Source organism: Ursus arctos, unplaced genomic scaffold (assembly GCF_023065955.2).
Source record: "Ursus arctos isolate Adak ecotype North America unplaced genomic scaffold, UrsArc2.0 scaffold_34, whole genome shotgun sequence".
NCBI classification, from domain to species: domain Eukaryota; kingdom Metazoa; phylum Chordata; class Mammalia; order Carnivora; family Ursidae; genus Ursus; species Ursus arctos.
In genome coordinates, this window is record NW_026623030.1 from 23,779,126 (window position 1) to 23,806,588 (window position 27,463).

At 42.1% G+C, this 27,463-nt stretch overlaps 1 protein-coding gene across 1 annotated transcript; it reads left to right on the forward strand.

The window, feature by feature from the left end:
• The first annotated feature begins 7,698 nt into the window (after positions 1–7,698).
• Positions 7,699–26,820, forward strand: RNF34 (ring finger protein 34). The gene is made up of 6 exons (XM_026514840.4): positions 7,699–7,840; positions 19,339–19,557; positions 21,171–21,578; positions 23,035–23,139; positions 23,414–23,615; positions 25,856–26,820. Exons 1-6 carry the CDS (start codon positions 7,835–7,837, stop codon positions 26,044–26,046), a joined length of 1,131 nt encoding a protein of 376 aa, XP_026370625.1. The 5' UTR covers positions 7,699–7,834; the 3' UTR covers positions 26,047–26,820.
• Positions 26,821–27,463: the final 643 nt, after the last annotated feature.

The window sequence follows — 27,463 nt, forward strand, 5'->3', positions numbered from 1 at the left end:
AAAAGCAGAAAAAAAATGAGGGTTAACAGGGGCTGGGGGAGTGGAGGAATGGGAGAGATGTTCTGTTTTTTTAAAGATTTTATTTATTTATTTAAGAGAGTGAGAGAGAAAAAGAGAGAGAGTAAGAGAGAGAGAGCATGAGGCAGAGAAAGAGGGAGAAGCAGACTCCCCACTGAGCAGGGAGCCTGACATGAGGCTCAATCCCTGGACCCTGAGATCATGACCTGGGCTGAAGGCAGACACTTAACCGGTTGAACCACCCAGGTGCCCCAAGATGCTGTTTTAATGTATATACTTGCAAGTAGGTCCAGGAGACCTAAAACACAACACTTTCATTATAGACAATGACTGTATTATAAATAGTAAACTTGGGGGCGCCTGGGTAGCTCAGTTGGTTAAGTGTCTGACTCTTGATCTCAGCTCCGGTCTTGATCTCAGGGTCGTGAGTTCAAGCCCCACATTGGGCTCCATGTACAACATTGAGCCTACTTTAAACAAGCAAACAAACAAACATTAAACTTGGTAAGAGACTAGATCTTAATTGTTTACAACACTAGAAATGTTGATTATTTAACAGGATAGAGGTGTTAGCTAATGCTTCAATGACAATCATATTGCAATATAAATGTATCAAATCAATGCAGTACACCTTAAACTTACAAAATGTTATATGTCAAATATATCTCAATAAAAAAAGATAAATATACTAGTGTACTTTAACACAGGCATGATAAATAAAATTCTTCAATTGTGTAGAATTTTGTCCTAAAACTAGAGAATGAGAAGGTAGAATACTGAATATACATTTTTCTTTCCTCGGAAGTCTTGCCACGTGTAGTGGGTTGAATGGTGGCCTCCAAGAGAGGTACCTATCCAGAATCCGGGAGTGTGACCTTATTTGGGAAAAGGGTCTTTACAATTAAGTTAGGGATCTCAAGGTGAAATTGTCCTGGATTATATGGGTGGGCACTAAATCCAATGACTGCTGTCCTTCTTTTTTTTAATTAAAGTATAATTAACATACAACATCATGTTACCTTCAGGTATACAACATAATTTGGTATTTGCGTATATTGCAAAATGATCACCACAATAAATCTAGTCAACATCCATCACCCCATAATTACAGATTCTTTTTCTTGTGATGGGAAACTTTTTTTAAAGATTTTTATTTTTTTTAAGATTTTATTTATTTATGAGAGAGAGAGAGAGCACGAGGGGGGGAAGGGGGAGAGGGAGAGGGAGAAGCAGGCTCCCCACTGAGCAGGGAGCCCAATGCCCGGCTCGATCCCAGGACCCCAGGATCATGACCTGAGCCGAAGGCCGACGCTTAACTGACCGAGCCACCCAGGCAACCCCTTAAGATTTATTTTTAAGTAATCTCTACACCCAGTGTAGGGTTTGAACTTATTACATGCTTCACCGACTGAGCCAGCCGGCACTTCAGTGATGGGGAATTTCCAAGGTTTATTCTCTTAGCAACTTCCAGATGTGCAATATCGTGTTTTTAACCATAGTTGCCACGCTATATATTATATCTCCATGACTTATTTATTTTATGATTGGAAGTTTGTACCTTTTGGCCACCTTCACCCATTTCGCCCATCCGCCTCCCCAATGATCAGTGTCCTTAGAAGAAGAAAGATGTTGTACACATAAAACCAATACAACGTTATAGGTCAATTGTATCTCAATGAAATTGGAGGAGGGGGAGGAAGAAAGAAAAGAATGTACACAAAGGGCCGTATGAAGACAGGGGCAGAGCCCGGAGGGTGCGGCCAGGCGAGAAGGTCTGCAGCTACCAGAAGCTGGAAGGGGCAGGGAAGGATTCTCCCTTAGATGCTTTGGTGGAAGCTCAAACCTGCCAACACCTGAGTTTAGGACTTCTGGTCTCCAAAGCTGTGAGAAAATTAATTCTGTTGTTTAAAGCCACCAAGTTTGTGGTTGTTTGACACGGTAGCCCCCGGAAGACAATATGTCACTTCTTCTTTTCTTTTTAATTATATGTATTTTCTTTTCTTTTTTCTTTCTTTTTTTTTTTTTTTTTTGAGAGAGAGAGTGTGTTTGTGTATGTGTGCAAGGGGGGGCGGGCAGGGTGAGCCGAAGGAGAGAGTCTTAAGCAGGCTCCATGCCCCGCGTGGAGTAGGGAGCAGGGCTCTGCACAGGGCTTGATCTCACAATCCTGAGATTGTGACCTGAGGCGAAATCTAGAGTCAGACGCTTAACTGCCTGGGCCACCCAGGTGCCCCACCAATACACCACTTCTGACATTTCATTTTATCATGACCGTTTATTTAAGCTCCATGAGGAGAGGGGATACGTCCCTCTTTTTGGTGCTTAGCACCACATGGTGGGTGCTTAGTATCATCAAATGTTATGAGATACCAAGATGAGGGGGAAATTGTACCAACTCCACATTTCAGTGGTAGACGAATTATTTTCCCAATGCTTATAACATCTACAATAGCCCCAGAGGCTATATGTGAACGTGGGTCTAAGGTACAAGAATTAACTAGTTTCACAAGGTCTGTGTCTTTGTTAGAAGAGTAGTAATACAGGTGAGCATAAGAGTGGGCTGGAGATGGAAGATTTGGCACCTATGCCCATTTTCATCACTGCCTCACTAAGCCTCAGGCATCAAGCTCACTTCTGTGGCTCAGTTTCCCAAGCCTTGAAAAGAAAACTCTGTCCCCTTTCTGCCTACGCAGGGGAACTAAGGGGGAGGAGGAAAGCCTGTAAAGGGCTCCAGCTTACTTTAGAGAAATATGAAATGGACCTTCATTATTTATTTATTTCCCTCTCTAGAAAACAGTTTAAAGTTCTGCTTCTGTTTCAAGTATGGTATCAGGATTCTCCTACCATTCAGCAAAGTGTAAGACATAAGCTGGTAGTTAATAACCATTAGCTCCATTTTACAGATGGAGATACTTAAGGTAGAAGAGGGTTATATGTTCAAGCTGGCAAAGTAATTCCCCAGCAGATTTCCAAAAAGAGTCTAAGTCCAAAACAAAATGATTCTGTGCAACCATCTGTTCTCCAGCTGCACAGACAGTTAGTTCCCTAAAACGCAGTAAGTATTGGTGAAACTATTTTTACTGTAGCAGAAGTCAATCAGACAGCTGAGATTCAGATAAGACCTGGCTTAAGCATTTCAGCAACGAGATGCTTTTTCATTCTACCGGCTGGTGGATTTTATGCCCTATCTGCATCTTCGGTATTTGCAAATGCAAGTTAGTTGAGGATAGTTAGAGAATCCCTTCGGTTTTGTAAGTCATGAAATTTAAGCAATGGCCACAAAGAAGATGGATTACATTGACTGGATAAAATAGTTACATTTGTGAAGGTGACAAGGATAAACACAACAAACAAACCAGATCCAAGTCTCTGATACTTTTATTTGGCTCATATCTAGGCAACCAGAGTCAGGCACTAATCTAATGAGGTGACTTAACTCTGATGGGGGTGGGTGGGGCGTGGGTGGAGAGAAGCAAGTACTGGATATCAGACAATGGCAGAAGGTAGAGAATTGTGAAAACTGGGTGATGGATACAGGGGAGTTCATCACACTCTTCTATTTACTTCACATATGTTTGAAATTTTCCAAAATAAGAAACGGCTTGGGGTGCCTGGGTGGCTCAGTGGTTAGGCGTCTACCTTCGGCTCAGGTCATGATTTTGGGGCCCTGGGGTGGAGCCCTACATGGAATTCCCTGCTTGGTGGGAAGCCTGCTTCTCCCTCTCCCACTCCCCCTGCTTGTGTTCCCTCTCTCACTCTCTGTCAAATGAATAAATAAGATCTTAAAAAAATAAATAAAAATAACCAAAATAAGAAATAGCTTGGTGTAGCAAGTTGGTAACCAACTTTGCAAAAAGACTCACATGGTCTTCCATGACTTTTTATCTTTTAAGTCTTTTTTTTTTTAAGATTTATTTACTTATTTGATAGAGAGAGAGATCAAGAGCAGGGAGAGGGGCAGAGGGAGACAGGGAAACTTAGGCCGACTCGGTGCTGAGCGCGGAGCCTGGTCCCATGACCCTGAGATCGTGACCTGAGCTGAAATTAAGAGTCCGATGCTTAACTGACTGCACTACACAGGCATCCCATGACTTTTTATCTTTGCTTAAATCTATTGCTAGAATAAAAATAGCTAGCTTTCTACCCCATTGTCTTATGAATACATGTAATGTTGAAATAAATAGATTATTCAGGAGCTTCAAAAAATGTAGATAATGAAATGTTTATTGCTTCTTGAATTTGAGAGGTTTTGAAATTATTTAATTGACTTACAGCATACTGTGAATTCAATAAAATATTTTTTGAGGGATTAAAAACACCCAACTCAGATAACAGTCCAATTACATCCTAAGCAAGTAGTTGAGCTGCAATAAATTATCCCATGTGTCTTGGTAATACATGGTAATTTTTGACCCTGAAATACAAAGTATTAGGCTGTTATGATGATGTTAGCAAACAGACCACACTTTCCTGAATCACAATTGGTACGAGTACACAATTGAAAGAAAGGTGTCATATAAAGTTTGAAACAAAGAAAAAAATTTCGATCATATAATGTATCTTTTTAATTGGAAAAGTATGATGTTGAAGCACAAAATGTCTCAAGATTCAGGAGGTCCCGTGAAAGATTATGAACTCACGTGTGCCTTATTTACTCCCTTATGATTTTTTTTCAGATTTTATTTACTTATTTATTTTCAGAGAGAGAGAAGGCGAGCATGAGTTGGGGGAGGGGCCAAAGGAAGGGGGAGAGAGAGAGAATCCTAAGCAGACTCCGTTCTGAATATCTTACAGAATAAGGTAAGTCTTCCTCAAGAATTGCAGTTTTAAAATGGTCTCTAATACTTAAATCTCTCTCTACCCCTGGGTGTTGCTGTTGTTTCATTTATTTCTAATTCCAGTATAGTTACCATGCAGTCTTCTATTTGTTTCAGGTGTACCCTTATTTGTTTTAATTGCCTTCCTCTGACTACTCTCCAGTTGCAACAATTCTTTTTTGGGTGTGTGTTTTTCTCAATATCTTTATTATTATTAAAGCTTCATTGAGGCTTAATTCATGTACCATATGATTTACTCGTTTAAATAATACAATTTAGGGGCACTTGGCTGGCTGAGTCGGTAGAGCATGCAGCTCTTGATCTCAGGGTTGTGAGTTCAAGCCCCATGTTGAGATCGGAATATTCTTAACAATTTTTTTAAAAGATTTCATTTATTTATTTGAGAGAGAGAGAAACACACAGCAGAGAGAGGGAACACAAGCAGGAGAAGTGGGAGAGGGGGAAGCAGGCTTCCCACAGAGCACAGAGCCCGATGCAGGACTCGATTCCCAGACCTTGGGATCACTACCTGAGCTGAAGGCGGGCGCTTAATGACTGAGTCACCCAGGTGCCCCTACGCTAAACAATTTTTTAAAAATAGTACAATTTAATAGTTTTTAGTATATTTACAGAGCTGTGCAACTATCACCATGGATAATTTTATTAAGTTTTTGTTTGTTTTTGTTTTTAATGTAAGCTCTGTGTTCAATGTGGGGCTTGAACACAACCTGGAGATCAAGAGTTTCATGATTCACTGACTGAGCCAGACAGGCACCCCCACCACAGTTACTTTAAAATTTTTTTCATTACCCCAAATAGAAACTGCCCACTAGCAGCCACTTCATTTCTCCCTAACTCTGGCGACTACTACTCTACTTCCTGTCTCTGTGTATTGCCTATTCTGGACATTTCATACAAGTGGAATCATACAATATGTGACCGTTTGTGACTGGCTTCCTTCACTTAGCATCATTTTTTTTGAAGGTACATCTCATGTCGTAGCATGTGTCAGTACTTCATTCCTATTTTGGCTAAATAATCCATTGTATGGATAAACCACATATTTAAAAAAGATTTTATTTATTTGAGAAAGAGACAGAGCATGAGGGGGAGGAGGAACAGAGGGAATGGGAAAGGGACAAGCAGACTCCCTGCTGAGCGTGGAGCCCAGTGCGGGCTGAATCCCAGAACCCCAAGATCATGACCTGAGCTTGATTAATCCAGGTGCCCCTGGATTAATCACGTTTTTAATCCATTCATGAAATAATAGACATTTACATTTTTTCACTTTTTGGCTATTATGATTACAGTGCTATGAACATTCACGAGATAAGGGTTTTTTTTTTAATTGTTGTTTTGTTTTGTTTTATTTTTATGGCATGTTTTTTATCTCTCCTGGGTTTATACATAGGACTGGAATTGCTGGGTCATATGGTAACTCTATGTTTAACATTTTGAGGAATTGCCAGATTGTTTTCCAAAGCAGCCGCACCATTTTGCAGTCCCATCAGCAATATACTAAGGTTCCAATCTCTCCACATCCTCGAAACACTATTATCTCTTTGATTTTAGCCATCCCAGTGGGTGTGAAATGGTATCTCTTGGTGGTTTTGATTTGTATTTCCCTAATGGCTAATGAAGTTGAGTATCTTTTCATGTGCTTATTCGTTAACTTTGAGGTAGGCCTGCCAGTTTTCTTTTTTAGGAGGGAGAATTATGGCTTTGTACTAACAGCAAGTTTTTATTGAGTTTCTTTGTGTCTAGATCATTAGAAGAATAGAAGAATAAATTAATACTCTTTTTTCCAGTGAAGCTCAGCTACTGCGCCAACATGGTGAAGGAAAGGCTTTCTTTGCATTTTTTTTTTCCAAAGAAGAAAATTCAGGACTATACTGGGTAAGAAGTTAAACATTAAGTACGCTAAAACAGAACCAAAAAAAAAAAAAAAAAGTATTCTTGCAGCCTAAGGAGCGGCGTGCCTCTGTTTTATTTAATCTGACATAGTGCATATAAGCAAATCTATTTAAAAGAAATAGAACAGTCAGAGGTCCTATGAGAGGTGAGTAATTTGACATCTTCATGCTTGTTTCTTTAAATACTGGTGGACTTAAGAGGGGAGAGGAAGTATAGAAAAACCAACAAGAGTCATCCAGTCGGGTTGAAGAAATCGATACTTTATTTTACAACCTCAATTTCCTACTTACATAAATTCAATTCCAAGGGCTCATCCGAATCCCCTCGTTGTGTTAAGATTAGGATTTGGTTGTTTTGAACATCACTCTAAAAGAGCAGCTGGGATTTGAGAACCGTGGTTTACGTGTTTTCAATAAAACCTTGTTATTAAAGCCGCGTCTTAGAGTGCGCAGCTTGCCGCTGCTCACCCGACCCTCCAGAGAGGAGACCTAAGGTCATTACCGAGTGTGAGCGGCTTGAACATCTCGGGAGGAAATCCGAGGCCCTGTTCGGACGACTATTAAAAAATAAAAAAGAGAGAGAAGCCTTCAAACCAACCGGCGTTTTCAAATTTACCACGCCCCTCCCTGCCTTCACTGCCCTGGAAACTCGACCACCTAGCCCCAAAGCTAAATCTCTACCGTGCAGGTTCCTCAGGGAACGCTGACTGCCATCTCAGGGACCCCCACCAAGAAATCAGTCCCTGGGTACCCCTCCCGCCACGCCCAGACCCGCCCATCTCGGCTCTGGAAGGAGCGGAGTCTTCCTCCGCCTACCCGGCAGGCCAAAGGCCCCGCCCCATTCCCGCTACTTCATTGGCTCTGGTGACCAGCCCCCAGAGCGTTGGCTTCGGATTGGCCGCCGCGGCCGCCGCTCGGCTCTCTTCCCGGGGGCGCGAGGCGGGCGTGACTACGCCTCTACGTCGGGACGCTCGGTCGCCGCGGGAGGCGCCGTAATCGCCGCCCAGAAGGCAGGAGGGCGGTTGTGCGAGGAGCTGCTATGGTGCTTAGTTCCTCGGCAGAGCCGACCGAGACGCGGCGGTCGCGGCCATGAAGGTGAGGGGCCGGTGGGGCCGGGCAGTTCCTCCTCGCCTCTCCTAACTGGCCGGGGCGCCTGAAGTGCCTTCCTTTAGCCTCAGCGGTTCACCCCGCTGGCACCTCGGAGAGCTCCGCTGGGGGACGTCCCGGGCCGGCGTCCGGGCCCTGACCGGCCCAAAGCGGAGATCCTGGGCTCTGGGACCTTTCCAGCTCCCACAGCGCCTCCCTTCAGCGAGCCTGAGGAGGGGGGAGAGGCCGGGCGCTCCCCGCGCTCAAGCCTGGTGGGGCCGTCTTTGCTCCTGGCCCTGTCCGCTTCCTTGGGGGCCTGAGGCAGACCCCCTAGATCCCGCCTCAGCCCTCCATGTCTTTGCCCACAGCGTGCCCTCTCCCGCCCCGAGTCCTTGAACTAACCCAAATGTCGGGAACACTACGGAACTGTCGCAGGACGGAGTCTGCAGGACGAAGGGAAGAAGAGTAGTGCGGGGAGTCGTGAGGCTGGGGCTAGGCTAACAGGTTAGAAATGCCTCCGGGCGGGGATCCCACCCTGCTGAAGGATTTCTTCGTAGGCTTATTAGTGGGGCCGTGACCTAGAGCGCTAGCAAACTAGAAGTGTCTCCATCGCCACTAGGTACGCAGCAAGTAATTTGACAGCTTGAGTTCTTCAAGGTGGGTGTGAGAGCGTGGGAGCATCAGTGAGTGAGAAGTTTTAAAAAAGGGGGAAGGGGGAGATTCTGGCCTACTTTTGGGAGCTGATTTTCTCAACTTGATCTCTGAGAGTTCTAAAGAGCTCTGTGTACGACAATCAATTCAGGTATTGATTCATTTGCTGAACTCAAACCAAGTGGGTGAGTCATAAGGTGATACTCTTTCAGACCTAGACGATTTCATTAATCCCTATGAAGAGGCATGCTTGTTGTGGGTAAGGGAAATAACAGAGTGAACTGTACCCTCACAAAGCCTCCAGAATTTGTTGCGGAAGATTGATAGTGTCAGGTGGCTAGAGAAATTCAGCAAATATTTTCTTGAATGTTTTCTGTGTGTTAGTAAGAGGGAGACTTGCTGGGTTGGAGTAATTGAAAATACGATCCCACCTTTTAGGAGTTTGCCAATCAAGAGAAAAGACGTTCTCAGGTAACCACATTACAAAGCAGAATATGATGTAAGGTATCAAAAACAAAACGCTCAGGAGCAAGAAAGGATATTTATGGCCTCAGGAAACAAGATTTTTGGAAATAGGAAACTTCTTGAACTGTGTGTTAAAGTATGGAGATATTAGATATTAAAATATCTAAAACTAGCTTTCTTTGCTGCAAACCGTCATCTTGCTGTGTCAAGATTCAGAAACAAAACAGGGATCTTTATATACATATATGTGTACACACACACACACACACACACATATATATGGATATAGCCTCAAAGAATGTCAGTATCTTGATTAGTATTAAATTTGTGACCTGTCAATGAACTAGATGTAGAAGGAGAGAAGCAGGGACAGGTCCAGTGTTGAAATTTTTTTTTATAAAAAATTTTTTAAGGATTTTATTTGTCAGAGAGAGTGAGAGCACAAGCAGGGGGAGCAGCTGGCAGAGGGAGAAGCAGGCTCCCCGCTGAGCAAGGAGCCCAATGCGGGACTCCATCCCAGGATCCTGGAATCATGACCTGAGCCTAAGGCAGAGGCAAAACCAACTCAGCCACCCAAGCATCCCCAGTGTTGAAATTTTTAATGAAGTTCTTTAAAATCAGTTTAAGTGGGAAGACACTGCTTTCTGAGTTGACATTTTAGAAACAAAGTTTGGTGGTAGTTGAAAATGGAGAAAAGATACATACTTTATGAAGCAAAAAGGCAGACCTAAATAGACATCATTCTGTGCAAGGGGACTGTTATGTAGATAGCTGCTTTTCATTTATGTTTTCATGGAAAGTGGATTCCTGAAATACAGGATTTGGGCTATTGTTTATTATTTAACTTTGTTTAAAATTAAAATTAGTTGTAAACTACCATGCTCATCTGGGCAGGGTCAGTGATTCCTGATGCCATGGAATCCTAACATGTGAATGTTCATTGAAGCAAGTACTTCTTTTAGGGGAATTAAAATTACTTTTGAGAGTTAAACAATCAGAAAATTACATCTTCACTCAAACCCAGGAGTAGCTGATTTTAGTATGTGTAGAATGGGTATTTACTTTCTTCCTTTAACTTGTTTGTTTAGAAACTGATGTTTTGAAGTAAGTTTTACCTCTCAAAGACTCAAGTAACTGTTTAACCTTAGAGTAGCACCTAATTAATTCCCTCTAAGGGGTTTTAAAATCCAAATTGGTGTCCTATTTTGATTTAATCCTCCTTCCTGTTTTTCCATATTTATATTGATCTCACCCCTGATTGTAGTAAACATGTTCATTCTTTCAAGCTCAAAATGAGAAATTAAGGAGAAAGTAATGTGTTGGATATAATTTCCTTTTTGTTTTTTTCTCCTCTTAAAAGGTGGGGGAGTGGTGCTAAGAACCAAGTGTACTATTTAAAAAAAAAAAAAAGAAGAAGAAAGAAAAAGAAAACAAAACAAAACCCACATATGAGGAAGGTAACATTTATGATCTCCAGAACACCTTACTATAAAAATCCATCCATCAATTTGGCCAAATTTCTTACCTAAAAATATGCATTTTTTTAAAAAAATATTTATTTGACAGAGCTCACAAGAGAGGGAACACAAGCAGGGGGAGTGGGAGAGGCAGAAGCAGGTTTCCCACTGAGCAGGGAGCCCGATGCAGGGCTCAATCCCAGGACCCTAGGATCATGACCTGAGCAGAAGGCAGTCGCTTAATGACTGAGGCACCCAGGAGCCCCTAAAAATATGCATTTTTAAGATCAGAATTTGTTTTTGCAGTCTGTTTAGTGTCCAGATTGTATGAGAGAAAGCATTTAGGATGTAGAATTTCCTCTTTTGTGATATATGGTCTGATTATTTGGTAATTTAAAAGTAGAGTTTCAAAAAAAAAAAATAAATAAAAGTATAGAGTTTCTTGCAAATTTTATTTCAGTTGAAGCAGCAGTTTCAATAAGAAATTCTTCCACATTTTAAGGAGCATATGCTTCTCAAGTGGCTCTAAATAGGTTAAAGATTTTTGATAATTATCTCAACTTCTCAACTGTTTTTTTCTGCTTTGCTTTGTTTCTTCTGGTAGTCCTAAATTCTCTAGGAAAGTTTAATTGAAATTTAAACTGTAAAACTTACTCTTTTACATCACTGGTGCTAAGGTTTGAAACCTCTTTTCATGTTGTTTAACACAAGGACATTGAGTTTTAGCAAACACAGTTGTTTGGAGTTGAAAATAACACCTATGATGAGTGAATTCTCCAAGGAAGCTTTCATTAGTGGAAGAACTGAATTCCTGCCTAGTCCTAGTAGCTTCATGAAACATCCAAGACAATATTCTTGAATTTGAAATTTGGAGGTTTTTCTTTAATATAACTGTATACAGTATTATATTTAATTTAGAGTTATGGCAAGTAACTCTTATGTGGCATTATTATTATTGCTCTTTACCTGTTTTAATCAAAGGAAATGATATGGGGGCACCTAGCTGGCTCAGTTGGTAGAGCATGTGACTCTTATCTCAGAGTCATGAGTTCAAACCCCTGTTGAGTGTAGAGCTTACTTTAAAAAACACACACACACACAAATGATTTAGAATATGATCATTAGTTTTCTACTGTTTTCAAATTCATCAACTTTCTCATTGTCATTTAATCTTCATGGAAACAAGCATGGGTTTTTTTTTTTTTTAAAGATTTTATTTATCCATTTTTGAGTGAGACTGTGCACACAAGCGCACAAATGGGGGCAGTGGCAGGGAGAGGGAGAGGGAGAAGCAGGCTCCCCGCTGAGCAGAAAGCCCAACGTGAGGCTCCATCCCAGGACCCTGGGATCATGACCTGAACCAAAGGCAGACACTTAACCAACTGACTGAGCCACCAGGTGCCCCAGCATGGCTTTTCTTATTATCCATTCTAGTTTACCTGGTTACTATAATATTTGGTGGAATCATTAAAAGGGATCACATACTGATGTGGTTTAGGATAGGATTCAAAATTTGTGGCAAACTTTTTTTAATTGAGCATTTTGGAATTATTCCCCACCCCCGACAGGGATTCTAAAGGTATATTAGATCTCACACATGCAAAGATGATAGAACCTTGAGGCCATTTGAAAACTGGCACTGTGCCAGAATGATTGTGGCGGGGAGTGAAGCTTTTGTTGACTGAAATGGTGATTCAGAGTGGACTTACGTTGTGTGAATCTGACTGAGGAATCTGAGAGCGTGCTTGTAATATTGGTGGTGTATCATAGAAATAAATGTCATAGCAGTGGAAACTCAGTCCCACTCGCACGCAAATTCTTTAGGTTTGTGAATACACTCCCCTTCCCTCCTTTATATTCCTATGGAGGGGAGAGCCTTTATAGTTCATCCTCTAGGAAGAAACAATATAGTACAAACACTTTCAGCCTTTATGCTACAAGAGAAAGAAGAGGAACTTTCATGTTGGTGAATTTTAGCACAGGAGCCAAACAGCACTTTCTGGGACCTTCTCAGATCTGTCTTCCTATGGGGTGATAGCATTCTTTTTTTTTTTTTTTAATGATTTTTTATTATGTTAGTCACCATACAGTACATCCCCGGTTTCCGATGTAAGGCTCGATGATTCATTAGTTGTGTATAACACCCAGTGCACCATGCAATACGTGCCCTCCTTACTACCCAGGGGTGATAGCATTCTAGTCAACTAGATGGTAAGCTGCTGTTGGTCATTTTTGCTATGACTGGTCTGTTATCAAGACTGATGGGCTGCAGAGCTAAAGGCATGCTTTCAAATTGGTATGAGTAAAAAAGCAAACACTTAAATTACTGTTTGTATTATTTCTTAATTAGTTTCAAATTGGGAATAGAAAAAAAGGTAGTTACTGCCCCCCTAAAATCTTGGTGTACTGGCTTTGGAAAAAAAACACAAGAACTGGCATTGGATACCAGAATAACATGAGGAGATCTAGGTGTCTGGGCCAGTCCGGACAGGAGGCTTTAGAATTTGATTTCTTACCGTGGGCCATGTATGTGTTTAATGTGATACCTTGTTCTTAGCTAATGCAAGCCAGGCAGACCATCTCCCATGATTATTCAGGAGCAATTTTGGCCTAAGGTGCTATGTAGGAAAGGGATTAGGTTATTATGAAAATCACTTATTTTCACGAGTCATTGGTGGATAGAAAATAAACTGCAGGGGCACCTGGGTGGCACAGTGGTTAAGTGTCTGCCTTCGGCTCAGGGCGTGATCCTGGCGTTATGGGATCGAGCCCCACATCAGGCTCCTCTGCTATGAGCCTGCTTCTTCCTCTCCCACTCCCCTTGCTTGTGTTCCCTCTCTTGCTGGCTGTCTCTATCTCTGTCAAATAAATAAATAAAATCTTAAAAAAAAAAAAAGAAAGAAAAGAAACTGCAAAAACAGCTAAATTACCTGAGTCAGTTTTGTGCCAGGCATAGGTAGATAGTTGCCTTATTCAGTTTTTCTCCATTTTGAACTACATTTATGGTCAAGGTAGGAAATGCAGTCATCTTTACAGATTGTTCCTTCCAACCTCTTAGATTCATGTGGTTTAGCCTGTAGAGTCCTGCTACAGGCTCAGCATGGTCCCAAGTAGGATTTAGAATTGTTAGTCACATAAGCCCAGATCATAGCTATAGTTTTCAGAGATCCAGACTTTGGCCTTACTCATGGAAGGGTAGCTTTTTTTTTTTTTTTTTTTTTTTAATACGCCAGAGTCACCATTCATCTTGTGCTTGGAATCAGGCTAGAGCAACAACTCAATTTACTGTGAATTTAGAAGCCAAATGGCTGTGCCTTGTGTACTGTCTAGGAATTAGGTCTGCTCAGAAAATCTAGGAGGAAATGGAGTAGTTTGGAAAATGTTTCAATCTCACCACCAAAAGGTGAACAGAGAGTGAGTAAAATACAAAGAAGGGAATGCAGGCTGCTTAAACTGGTGGGAGATCTTAAAGGATAGGGAGGACAGAGGAAAAGAACATGAACCTGGGTCTCTAAAGCTTTTAAAAGAAAAATGCAAAAGGGGGGGAAGCTTTTTGGCTATTACCTTACAAGATAACGGTAGCTGGGCTCCAAGGAAATAGAGGCAGAGTCAAGAGCTCAGAGGATCAGCTGGCATGTTCTCTCCACACCCCTTCAAGAGCCATATTCAGTAAACTGTTGGGACAGTGCTCTCTGAAATAGTTCCCCAATTGCTTTTATAGATTCTGTCACTTGAAAATTGGGACTGTCATGTCAAGTAGTAACAATTTGGACAGAGTAGAGAGGGGAAAGATTGGTATAGGACACTTCAAGCATTATTAAGTGAATGTCAGGGTGATGATTGTGAGGTAGGGATGCCTGTGCCCTGAGGGGATATGCAGAAAAAATTTAGGAAATTGGGACTTTACAGGAAAATGCTGGAAGATGAAACCTACTAAAGGGGAGGCAAGGAGATGGAGCTCAACCAGGCCTGGGGAGATTGATCTTCTGAGTGGATTCTTCAACTTGAAGATGAAGGACAAATATAATTTGAACGATGGTGGTTTTTGTCCCAGAAATCGCTGTCTTTCTCCTAGTATTGGAGATTTCACACAAAACACGTAGAGGAGTAAGTTAGGAAATAAAAAGGGCCAGAAAGCAAAGAGTAAATAAAATGAGGGAATAAATTAAAAATGAAGGAAGGAACCAATTTCAGCAAAAGTTCCAGGCCAATAAGTGGAAAGGAACTAATTTAAGAATCAGATGATTTTATTAAAAACTCAGCCAAGCCTTCCTGAAGGGATTAGGGAAGACCATAGAGAGAGAAGAAACACTAGAGGCATGACCCACTCCTGTAGGGAAAAATTGTCGATAAGTTGTGAGGAGTGTTTGGCCAACGTCTTGGTCCTGGAACTCTGTAGAGGCACAGGCTTCAGAAGTAACCCCAGCCCCTTCTCATCAGCACTCTGCTGAGTGGTTTTCCAGCTAAAAACATGTAGGCAGGAAGAAGAGAGCACCTAAACTGAGCAGTTGTTAACCTTTTAACCTCCACTGTAATTCAAATCACGTGGGGAACTTAAAAAAATATTCTGTGGGCACCTGGCTGGCTCAGTCAGTGGAACATGTGACTCTTGGTCTCTGGGTCATAAGTTTGAGCCCCACATTGGGGGTGAAGATTACTTAAAAAAATAAAATCTTAAAAAAAAAAAAAATTCTGGTGCCTCAGGTTATATCCCAGACCAGGTAAGTCAGAATCTCTGGAGTGGGACCCAGGCATCAGGATTTTTTAAGGCTCCCTCGTTGAGTCCAACCACAACTTTCTGGGCCACTTCACAGTCCTGTGCGATTTCCTGCCAAGAGACCTTGGGGGCAGCCGCTGTGGTACAGGACTGAAAATACCTGCTCCCAAGAAGTCGGGAGGTCGAATCACTAAAGAAATCACATTCATTTCAGCACTGGTGTGCCAGAAAACATGGGGCTCAAGGGGGAAATGGAAATTAATTTTGAAAAATATGCTGGATGTGAAAGAAAGGTACTTCAAATCAAACTAGTGACTGGGGCTTCCACGATTTCAAATTTCTGAACTTTGAAGAAGGCTGGAGTATTGCAAATGCTATCGTTAGAGGGTAACAGTATACATACGTAGGTTTACCCTGGAGTGTGATGTTAAGAAGTATTCTCTTATTGGGAGATTTGTCTAAGTTCACAGATCTTATGAGGCTGAGACGTAGATCTTTTCGGTATTTTCTCTTACCGTCTGCTATGGTCTTTGGCTGGGTTATGCCATATATTAGGTTGTAGCAACATATTTTTGCCTGGGACAACACTTCGGAGGTTGGCTTGAGCTTTGTGTTTTATTTTGTAATGAGATGGCCAAAAGAAGATAGGAGTGTTCTTTTCATTGTTTTCCCTTCTGGGAAATGAAGAGGAAATTCCCACCCCTTTATAGAAACAAGGAATGGGATGAAATTGTTACTCTCCAATATTGATGCCTGTATAGAGCTTCTGCCTGTTTTCCCAAAATAAAGCCTTCTTTTCCCTTCACTAGAGCTGTGAATATTTTCGGCCTAGAATTTTAATGATTATGCTCATTAGTAGAGTTTGAAATGTGTATTCTTCCTTAACTCTCATTGTAAAACTGCTTTCTGGTAGACCGAACTGTGACAGCGGTGCTTTTAAGAGGGAGTATCATTTGAGATACTCCTAGGTGTATGCCTCCTAGGTCAGAATCCTTTTTACCTTGAATACTTTCTCAACTAGTCACAATTGGGTCTTTCTAGGTAGCACACAAAATTTGATTGTACGTTGCCTGTAAAGAGGTAACATAAAGCTGTTACACAGTTCTTTTCTTATCAGTCATGGTAGTGGAGCTAGGTGCTGTAGAAGAAGGGAGTTATGTTCGCAAGGAACTTACATTTTGTTGCGGAGGCAGCATCACTGGGAATCAGAAAGGGGATAAAAGCCAACACAGCTGTTTAACTAACTGTTCAGTACCTAGGTCAGCAGGAAGCTGAAGCCCACCAAAAGCTACTACTTTAAACTCCTGGAATGAAGAAGAGTTTATCCCAGTGGTACTTTCTACAGTTGAGGTATTTTGCCCCTGAAAATGATACGTACAAGTTGAATTTTTCCCCCAACAGCAAACTTAAAAACCTTTTGTTTTATTTATTTTTAATTCCAGTATAATTAACAGTGTTATATTAGTTTCAGGTGTACTGAAAATTGAATTTTTATTTTATTCTTTAGAGATTTTTTTTATTTGAGAGAGAGAGTGCAAGCACAAGTGGGGGGAGGGGCAGAGGGAGAGGGAGAAGCAGACTCCTGGCTGAGCAGGGAGTCTGATGTGGGGCTCAATCCCAGGGCCCCCCTCCCCCCATCATGACCTGAGCCAAAGGCAGATGCTTAACTGACTGAGCTACCAGGCACCCCACAAATTGAATTTTTAAAAACATTTTCAGTTTTAAGAGCTCATGGGGATTTTGTTTTGTGTTTCGTTTTGTTTTATTCTTAAAGTAATCTCTACTCCAGGGGCGCCTGGGTGGCGCAGTCGTTAAGCGTCTGCCTTCGGCTCAGGGCGTGATCCCGGCGATCTGGGATCGAGTCCCACATCAGGCTCTTCCGCTAGGATCCTAGCCTGCTTCCTCCTCTCCCACTCCCCCTGCTGTGTTCCCTCTCTCGCTGGCTATCTCTCTGTCAAATAAATAAATAAAATCTTTAAAAAAAAAAAAAAGTAATCTCTACTCCAACGTGGGGCTCGAACTTATGACCCTGAGATCCAGAGTCACATGCTCCATTGACTGAGTCAGCCATGCCCTCCAAGAGCTTATTGTTTAAAGCTCTGAGGATGAATCTTTTGCTGAAAGAACACATTTTTAAAAATTAATTTAAAAAAATTTTCTTGAAGTATAGTTGACATACAATGTTATGTCAGCTTCAGGTGTATAATATAATGCCTTGACACCTCTATACGTTATGCTGTGCTCACCACAAAAAAATGCTCACTTTAAATGAACTTAATCTGGATTTTCATGCTTTTATGTTTAAACATATCGTGGCTCTAGAGGCCTAGGTGTATATTTATTTAAAGGTATGAACTATTAATTATAATTTAACCTGACTTTTAAAGGCATCACTGTTTCTCCAGAATTATAGGGTGTGAAGCTGTGTAATACTCAAGTCAGTGACCCTGATACTTGAGACTGTTTGAACCCTGTGTTGTGGTTTCTTATTGCTTTACCTTCTTCTTTCCCTGTATTTAATATAGCATATTATGTGTGGGAAGTAGCAAGAAGAGCCTGATTCTTCTATAGCATTCTAAATAGCCTTTTAAGGTGGTTTTAAAAAAAATTTTTAAAGAGCTTGTGGGACAAATAGTAAATGTTTGATAGAGTTAGATAATAAAATATGTTACCATTTTTACTAATCACATCTCACCTACCTGGACTCCCATTACCTATCACATTATCTAGAGTCTAGAATGTGCTTAACAATTAGGACAAGGGGTAAAAGCTCATTCGTTCCAAATACTATAGCTTTTATGTCTTTGCATGAGAAAGTACCTTGAGTACTCATTGAAAATATATTTTCATCTATACCTCTGACCAGTTTGGTTATGCGGTTTCTGAGTCTGCAGTAAAAAAGGAGACGTTGGCATTTTGATGTTTTCCCAGTCGTTTTTTTCAAAAGAAAATTTATATATGCCATAGTTTATTATGGACGGCTACAAATTAGAGAACAGAAGTTTAATGAAATTAAGTAATTTGAATTTATATTCTTTTTGCTAAATGATAGCTGGAAAAATCTGCCTTAACCTGTAAAACTGTGCTGTCTAGTACAGTGGTCACCAGTTGAAGGTTGCCAGGTAGAAGACAGGGTGCTCAGTCAAGTTTGAATTTCAGATAAGCAACAAACAGCTGTTTTGGTTTAAGCATATCCCATGTGTTGCGTAGACTGGACCCTTCGATCCAGGCATTTTTCTCTGTGTACATGCACATATATCTCTGTTTCAGTGTATGTGGATTTTTTTTTTTTTTTACAAAATTGTGTTCATATTGTATCTTTTCCTTTTGTTTAATGATGTCACCAGTTTCCCCATTGCCAAATACTCTCTGAAAATACAGAATATTATCTCTAGCCAAAGAGCTTAAAATTTTGATGCTTCAAAGAATAATCTCTCAAAACCACAGTGAGATGTCCTCTCACACCTATTAGAATGGCTGTTATAAAAAAAGACAAGAAATAATATGTGTTGGCGAGGTTGTGGAGGAAAGGGAACCCTTGTACGCCGTTGGTGGGAATGTAAATTAGTACAGCCATTGTGAAAAACAATATGAAGGATCTCTGAAAACTTAAAAGTGGAACTACCATAATCTAGCTATTCCCCTTTGGGTATTTATTTGAAGAATGTGAAAACACTAATTCAGAAAGATCTATGCATCCCCTATGTTCACTGCAACATTATTCACAATAACCAAGATATGAAAACCTAAGTGTCCCTTAGTGGATGAATGGAAGAAGAGGTGGTAGGTACATATAATGGAATACTGCCCAACCATCAAAAAGGAAATCTTGCCATTTGTAACAACATAGATGGACCTTGAGGGAATTATGCTAAGTGAAATAAGTCAGGCAAAGAGAGACAAATACTATATGATCTTACTTATATGTGGAATTTAAAAAACAAAACAAATGAACAAACTCCTAGAATAGATTGCTGATTACTAGAGGGGAAAGGGATAAGAGGAGGGGTGAAATGGGTGAAGGGGCTCAATTGTATGGTGATAGATGGGAACTAGACTTGTGATCACACCTAAAATTCATTGTATATCAATTTTACCTCAGAATAATCTCAAAGTTATTTAGGGCAAACGTACTTCTCCAGAATGGCATTTCCTGAAGTTTCCAGAGAGCCCAGGTTCCACTTAGCTTTAAACTGTGGTCTTGTGTTCCTTTCCAGGCGGGTGCCACGTCTATGTGGGCTTCATGCTGTGGGCTGCTGAATGAAGTCATGGGAACTGGAGCTGTCAGGGGCCAGCAGTCAGGATTTGCAGGAGGCACCGGTCCATTCAGATTTGCACCAAACACTGATTTTTCCACTTACCCACCAGCACCTACGGAAGGGCCTAATATAGTTTGCAAAGCCTGTGGACTTTCATTTTCAGTCTTTAGAAAGAAGGTGAGTTGGATGAAATGTTATATACAGAAGACACATTTCTTGATTCTGTGTTGAATGCTAATGAATCATTTCTTTTTATTAAAATTACCAAATATTCTTTTTTTAAAAAAGGTTTTATTTATTTGACAGAGAGATCACAAGTAGGCAGAGTGGCAGGCAGAGGGAGAGGGAGATGCAGGCTCCCCGCTGATCAGGGAGCCCAATGTGGGCCTCGATCCCAGGACCCTGGGGATCGTGACCTGAGCCGAAGGCAGACAGATGCTCAACCCACTAAGCCACCCAGGCGCCCCAAATTGCCAAAAATTCTTATTAACCATTGCCCGTTTAGAAGAGTACTGAGCTCGGGGCGCCTGGGTGGCACAGTGGTTAAGCGTCTGCCTTCGGCTCAGGGCGTGATCCCGGTGTTCTGGGATCGAGCCCCACATCAGGCTCCTCTGCTGTGAGCCTGCTTCTTCCTCTCCCACTCCCCCTGCTTGTGTTCCCTCTCTCGCTGGCTGTCTCTATCTCTGTCAAATAAATAAATAAAATTAAAAAAAAAAAAAAAAGAAGAGTACTCAGCTCATTTTCTCTCTCTCTCGAATAAATAAATAAAATCTTTAAGAAAAAGAAAAAAAAAAGTACTCAGTTGAAGGGACCGTCTTACTGCTCAAGTTTTCTGGCGCGGTGGTGTTCTCACATTGCTTGGGCATCTTGTCTTCTGAGCTCCGTCTGCTTTGATTCTTCCTGATGATGCTTCTGTTACGGAACAAGAGATTGAATTAGTCTGCAGTTTTGTTCAGAGATGATTTACTATAACTGACCTCAAGTTTCAGAAAATATATCCCTACCCACGTTCTTAACCCAAGTGAAGAAACTAGTGTAAGATAACCCACCACTGTGTAGAGATTCAGCATAAAACACTTGGGCTAAAATAGTTATTTTCTCTAAGAGTCATTTCTTCTGAGAACCATTCATATTGTGAGGCCATCTCATGGTCTTTGGTCATCAGTTCAGTCCTCCGAAATACGTAAGGAACAAGGTGTTCGCTTGTGGGAATAGTGCAGCCAGCAGAAAGGACCACGTCTTAGTGTCGTCTTTAAGCTTTGCTAGTGCAGTGGCTTTGCATGTGATTAAGGCTCAGTAGGATACAGATTACTGTAATAGTGAGATCCTCTATTTGCTTTGAATGACCTTGAGAGATAATTTGCCTTTCTCTTGCCCTTTCCCTCTCTGTGTTCTCCCCCTACCCCTCAACTTCTCTTTAAATGGGGAAATTGTTTACAAAGGAAAAGAGTAGGAAGAGTTTGTGGTTGTGCTTTCTGCTCCACGTGGTTCAAGTCCTCTCTGTTCTGCTAATTACATGTTTGCACCAAGGGGTGGAAAGGTTTTAATTCATTAACACAAGAGTATATGTTTTTCTTAAAGGGCTGTATTTGAACTTCTGTGAATCCAAACTGCCTCAGCAGTGAGTGTTTTGATTTTCTTGGCTTTTGGAACATGAAAGTGGCTATGAGAGTAGCCAGGTGCCATGGGAGACTTCAGAAGAACTATAATTGAATTTTAATAGAAGGCAAAAAGAACGCTAGTGGTTTCACAATGGCCTCTATCTGCTTCTTTTCTTCCTGTTTCTTCAGCATGTGTGTTGTGACTGCAAGAAGGATTTTTGCTCCGTTTGTTCGGTCTTACAAGAGAATCTCCGCAGATGCTCCACGTGTCACTTATTACAGGAGACGGCCTTTCGGCGCCCTCAGTTAATGCGACTAAAAGTCAAGGATCTTCGGCAGTATCTCATTCTTCGAAACATCCCGATCGATACCTGTCGAGAGAAAGAAGACTTGGTAGATTTGGTACTCTGCCACCATGGGCTGGGCGCTGAGGATGACCTGGACACGAGCAGCCTGAATTCTTCACGATCCCAGAATTCTAGTTTTTTTACACATTCTTTTTTTTCAAACTATACAGCCCCTTCTGCTACCATGTCTTCATTTCAGGGAGACCTTCTGGGTGGAGACCGGACCTTAGGATCTGGGGCGCTGGCACAGGTACGAGGGTATAATTACACCAAGGGCCTGGCACCACTAGTTGGCCTTATAGGGTGGGGCTTTGGGGCTCCAGGACCCCCTCTGGGAGCAGAGGTTCCACACGCTGCTGAACTCTGTGCAGGCTTTCCTGCTGTGAGTCTCTGAGCCTCGGTGCTGGGTAGCCCCCACGTCAACTGTCTGAAGCTCATCAGGCTCTCGACTTTAGTTACTTCCGTTTTCTTATAGGTTAAGTACTAACTGTTGAGGTAATGACTGTGAAAAGTAGTGTATAAATGTTTGCAGGACTATTTATCAGTGACCGTGGACATAATAGTGTAAGCTAACCTAATGCCCAGTTGCCTTGCTACAGTAAAATTGTTCTAATTTAGATAATGGGAAAAAGCCATCTGAATTAATCAAAGAATGTGATTATCTACTAATTTCAAAGAAATGCCAGGGCAGAATATTGTCCCAGTGAGGTCCTTGGGCATCCTGATTGAATAACATGCAAGGGCTTGTAATTAATAATTCAGTTTATATGTATGAATGATACCGAAATGCTGAATGGATTGTTTTGAACAATTCTCTCCACATTTAATTCTCTTCCCTGAAGAAAGCAGTTAAAAGCAGAGGGAAATCTGGTCTAGTTGCCTTCTAAATAGTCATAAATTAGAGAAGTCCAACCTAGGAGTTCTATTGTTTTCCCAGATAAGAGCCGGCATAACAATGATACAAGACACATCTGCTTTTGTGCCACTTTTGGGTAAATGACCATTCTTGGAAGGTGTTGGTCTTTGGATGCTTGTGAACCAGTGGGGTGGAATATTTGAGATTGGGAACTGACCTAGACTATCGTAGAGCTGTGGTCAGAATCTGAAGAGAAAGATGCGGAAGAAGGTACATAACCCAAGTTGAAAGTCTTTCTGTTCTTGGTAGAGAAGAGTACCTCTGATCGTTGAGGAATTTCTGAAAACTAGAACTAGCATCAGCTGTGAGTGAAGAAGTCTAGAAAGCATTCTTTGGACTCAGTCTAGGTACGGTGTAGTAGGATTGGCGTCTTTCACATCAGCTGGGCTGCACTTAGAGCTTTAGCTTCTGTGTGTATCTTCGAGGCTCTGGGTAGAGGTCCTTTGATGGCGAAGCAGAGAGGTTGCGTACACTGACGGCTGTGGCATTTCATGATGGGACCTTTCTGAGGGAGTTAATACTCAGGTTTTACGAATTCACACACACGTAGGAATTTGGCTTTTGAGATAGCTTAATGGAAGGTAAGCTGTCTATGAAATCATGGAGGACCCAGCTCTTTGGGAAGGGCAGCAGCACTCCAGGTCTGAGGTCATTGTGGAATATGCCAGGTGCTGGGGTCATGCTTGGGGAGGTTATATGGAAGGGTTTTCTCCAGTGTTAAATATTGACAAACAGGGCTGATACTGTTGGGAGAATAGGATCCCTGACCTAATCAGATCGGTGTGTGTAGGTACAAAGTGAAATAGCTTCAGCAAACACAGAAGAGGAGGATGATGAAGATGATGATGATGATGACGACGACGATGACGATGATGAAGAAAATTTGGAGGAGCGGGTGAGTGCTTCTGTAAAACTGGCTTTCCTCGACGTGCCAGCCTGGCAGGCAGGGCAAGCGCCTCTGTGGACTTGTTTTGCTAGATTAGCACAGGATGTTTCTTCCGGTGTGAATGTAGCGTAATGTACAAAACATTTCCAGACCGGAGGAGAAGTCTGGGAAGAATATCCAGGGCCAGTAGTGATTAGAGGGCAAGGGGAGTGTGCAATTGTCCTTGCTGTGGGAGGCCTGCCTTTGCAGGAACAGAGCTAATGGAAGCCCTCTGTGATCGCAGACGCCTGGCCTCTCTAAGAAGCGAGTAAGAGCTTCGCTGTCCGACCTGTCAAGCCTTGAAGATGTGGAAGGAATGAGTGTGCGCCAGCTGAAGGAGATCCTGGCTCGCAATTTTGTCAACTATTCGGGCTGTTGTGAAAAATGGGAGCTGGTAGAGAAAGTAAACCGGTTATACAAAGAGAACGAAGAAAACCAAAAGTCATGTAGGTTTCCTTTTTCTTTCTTCCCCCTATACTATCCTTCTTTGGCTTTTAAAATTGGGCTGTTTCTATCACAGTGAAGTCAAATTTTTTGAGAAAATTATGTATCCTTTTATTGAATGGATTAGATATAGGAATCTGTTGATCTGTTAAGTAGTATGTTTATTATGTGATGTTGGCTGTGAGACTGCCATTGCCAAGTGAGTTAGGTCATCATTTGTTCAGTCTGGTTTTCTTTGCCATAATTTGTTAGAACTCTAATGAAATTCCTTGTCTCTATAAAAATGCACGTTTTCTCACTAACCCTTCTGGCAGGCCAATACTTTGGTTATCTCAATTGTAGCTTTTAAATCCTCACTGGAAAAAAAAAATTCCCTAGAGCCAAGAAGTTAAGTAGTTCTTAGCATCAAGTATTAGGTTTCTGTGTAAATTGGGAAGAGCTGAGGTTAAGAATTCCCAATCTATTGATGAGGCATGGGGCAGAAATCCTTAGTCGGTAACAGGGCCAAATCACAGAGCATTTATAGACAAGAAAAAAGATTTCAGTGGTGTTCAGACAAATATGTTCCTATCTATTTTTTTTTTTATTTGTTTTGAGAGAGAGAGAGAGAGAAGGAACAGGGGGAGGGGTAGAGGGAGAGGGAAAAGCAGACTCCCCACTGAGCAGGAAGCCCCATGCGGGTCCATCCCAGGACTCCAGGATCACGACCTGAGCCAAAGGCAGACACTCAACCGACTGAGCCGCCCAGGTGCCCTATTATGTTCTTATCTAAATGGTCCTCCTGTCTTTAACTTTTATCACCTTGAGTTTTTTTTCTTTAAATCTGGTTATAATACAGCAATTATTGATACAGTTTTATGTCCAGAATATGCAGGAAGTATTTTGGCATACCTATTTCTAAGATGATGCCACAAGGGTAGACACAGGAATCTTGACCCTCAGAGCCTTCAGAGGTGCCAGGCTGTGGCTGGGAAATGGTGTTCTGGCAGCGAGGGGAGAAGTCTGTTTGCTTAGAGTGTAGAGCGTGTACAACTGTGTACAGCGTGCACTGGTTGTGCATAGCCATTCCCACCCTCCTGGGGTTTATGGTAGAGGAGGCCGAGACATGCACGTTTGCCAAAGTGCCTTTTTCAGTTAACTCACTGCTTACTCTATCCCTGGTCCAATCTCCAGGCTCGTGGAATACTTCTTTTGTTTTGAGCAGAGCTGGAGTCTTCCCTAGTTTGACTGGCTTCAGTCCCTTATGTTAAGATTCACCCCAGTAGCCTTACGTAATAGCCTTGACAGACCCTGGCTCCTCCGCTTCATGCTCAGAACTTGTAAGAGTTGAAAGGAAACTTCCGTGCAGGAGAGGGGACCACAGCCTAGACTCTGGTTTACTCAGGAGCCCTCTAGTGTCTTCTCCACTGGCTCATCCATTGTCTTATCCCATGAATCCTTTCTCCCCAGTCCCTGGTTTACAAGAATCTCTTGACATGGCATTGTCATTTCTTTTAAATCCAGAGGCTGTTGGCCCTTCAGGGTTGAATTCCTGCTCTTTCTGACTGTATTCATGATATATTCCCATCTGTTCCCTCTACGACCTGTGAAAAGGGAAGCCTCAATGTCTATAGCTCTAGGGCCAAATCTTAGGCTGAGATGAACTTTTTAAACTCATTTATCACCTTTCTTATTCAGAGCTTGGATCTTCTCAGAACCTAAATCTGGGCCACAGAGCCAGAATGGCCCATCTGTTTACAGTTAGACAGACTCCAACTGGTTTTTCAGAGATACTTCTAAACTTTCCCACAAGTACGGGCTACTTGATGTACGACTCTTCATAACTTTTAAAGCTCTTCCTACCGAGATGAAGCTCTGGAGACTAACTTTTCCCAAGGCCACACAGTTGGGTTGGAAATTCCAGTCATGTGCTCTGAGGCCCATGTATAGGACAACCTTGGGTTTCTTCATTTTCACTAACAGAAGTAATCTATCCTTATCACGTAAACTTTGAATTACAGCTATAAAATAGAAATAAGTAACATTTGTTGGGCCTTCATACCTGGCCCTAAGCTAACCATTTTTCATTTTTTTCTTCACAAAACTCTACAAAGTGTAGGCATTGTTATTACTGCTATTTCTAGTGGAGGGAACCGAGGTGCAGAGAAGCTGGATTATTTCTCTTACGACACCGGGCTCATCCGGGGCCCAGCCCCGTCAGGCAGCGCTGTGCCCGCAGCCCCAGCTCTCTGTTGCCTTTCAGATGGCGAGCGGCTGCAGCTGCAGGATGAGGAAGATGACCGCCTGTGCCGTATCTGCATGGACGCCATCATCGACTGTGTCCTGCTCGAGTGCGGGCACATGGTCACCTGCACCAAGTGTGGCAAGCGCATGAGCGAGTGTCCCATCTGCCGGCAGTACGTGGTGCGCGCCGTGCATGTGTTCAAGTCCTGAAGCCCAGGCTCCTCCTGACGGCACACTCGCCCCCAAGCTCGATCCCAGACATTTCAGTGTACAGAAGCGACTGGAAACTTACTGTTCAAAGGCTGAAACTATTTTTAGAAATTATTTTCACTACTAACGGGACAGAAAGATTCCTCCTACGTGGTGGTGACGTTGGCCTGTGCCATGCGCCTGCCAGCCCGTGGATGTGCCGATTCCCAGGTCCTGCGGGGCTTCATCCCATGTCCGTGATCACTAATCGCTGATGAAGTCAGACTGCTTACAGCATCAGCTACTGTTCTCTTTGGAGAACATTTATCCTGTTCTCTTATTTCTCCTTCATCCTATTTTTAACTTAAACTACGCAGATGTTTGAAACTTCTGTTGTCTTTGGATGAGATCACTGTCCACAAGTGGCCGACATGGTGCACACTGAGCAGTGGCCCCTCTGAATGTTCACTTTATTAGTCATGTAGATTTTCAATGCTACTATTTGATGAATGTAAGTTACCACATTGTTGCTATTTCTGCGTTTAAACATAATTGGGAACAGCCGACATTCTGCAGTCAACTTGCCAGGGCCTTAGACTCAACATGTCCATTTCTGTTCAGGTACAGCCTTTTAGAGCAAGAGCTGCATCTAGCTTCTTTCGTTAGAGAAGTGTGTGTGTTAAATTCTTTATTAATGTGTAATCAGTTTACACTGTTTTGTATAGTGAAAGTGTATTTTTAGCGCTACCGCTAGCTAATTTGAACCTTAGGAATAAAATTAGATTTTAAGAACTGCTTTTGCTTACATTGTCCTAGTCAGTTCCTAATTCACTTGGGTACAGCACGAATGGGTATCTGTGCCTGGCCTGGCCACCTTCTACACAAGAGTCGGGAGCACCTTCAAAGATTGCAGTGATCTACCTTGGCTGCTGACCTGCCAGTAAGCTTAACGATGGACTTGCTCTTTCCTGTGACCAGGTATTGTGCTGGGTGCTTTCTAGTTCTCTCCAACATTCTGAAATCGCTGTTGCCTTGCTTTACAGATGGTGAACCTCTGAGAAATTAAAGAACTTGTCTAAAATCTTAGAAAGTCGCTGGGACACTTGGCTGCCTCAGTCGTAAGGGCATACGACTCTTGATTTCAGGATCGTGAGTTCGAGCCCCACGTTGGGGGTAGAGATTACTTAAAAAGTGGGTGAATTATTTGGTATGTGACGGTCTCTTAATAGAGCTGTTACCAAAAAAAGCGATAATAAAATATTTGATACAAGGAAGTGGCTAACGTCAGAATGTGAACCTGGCTCTGACGCTAATGTTTTCTTAACTCTTCCACTACCACCCAGTAAATGAAAAACCTGCCATGGGCTTATGCAGAACGGTTCCTAGAACATGAATGATCTGAAATCGCTTTACTTTCACATCTCACTCCAACGAGCAT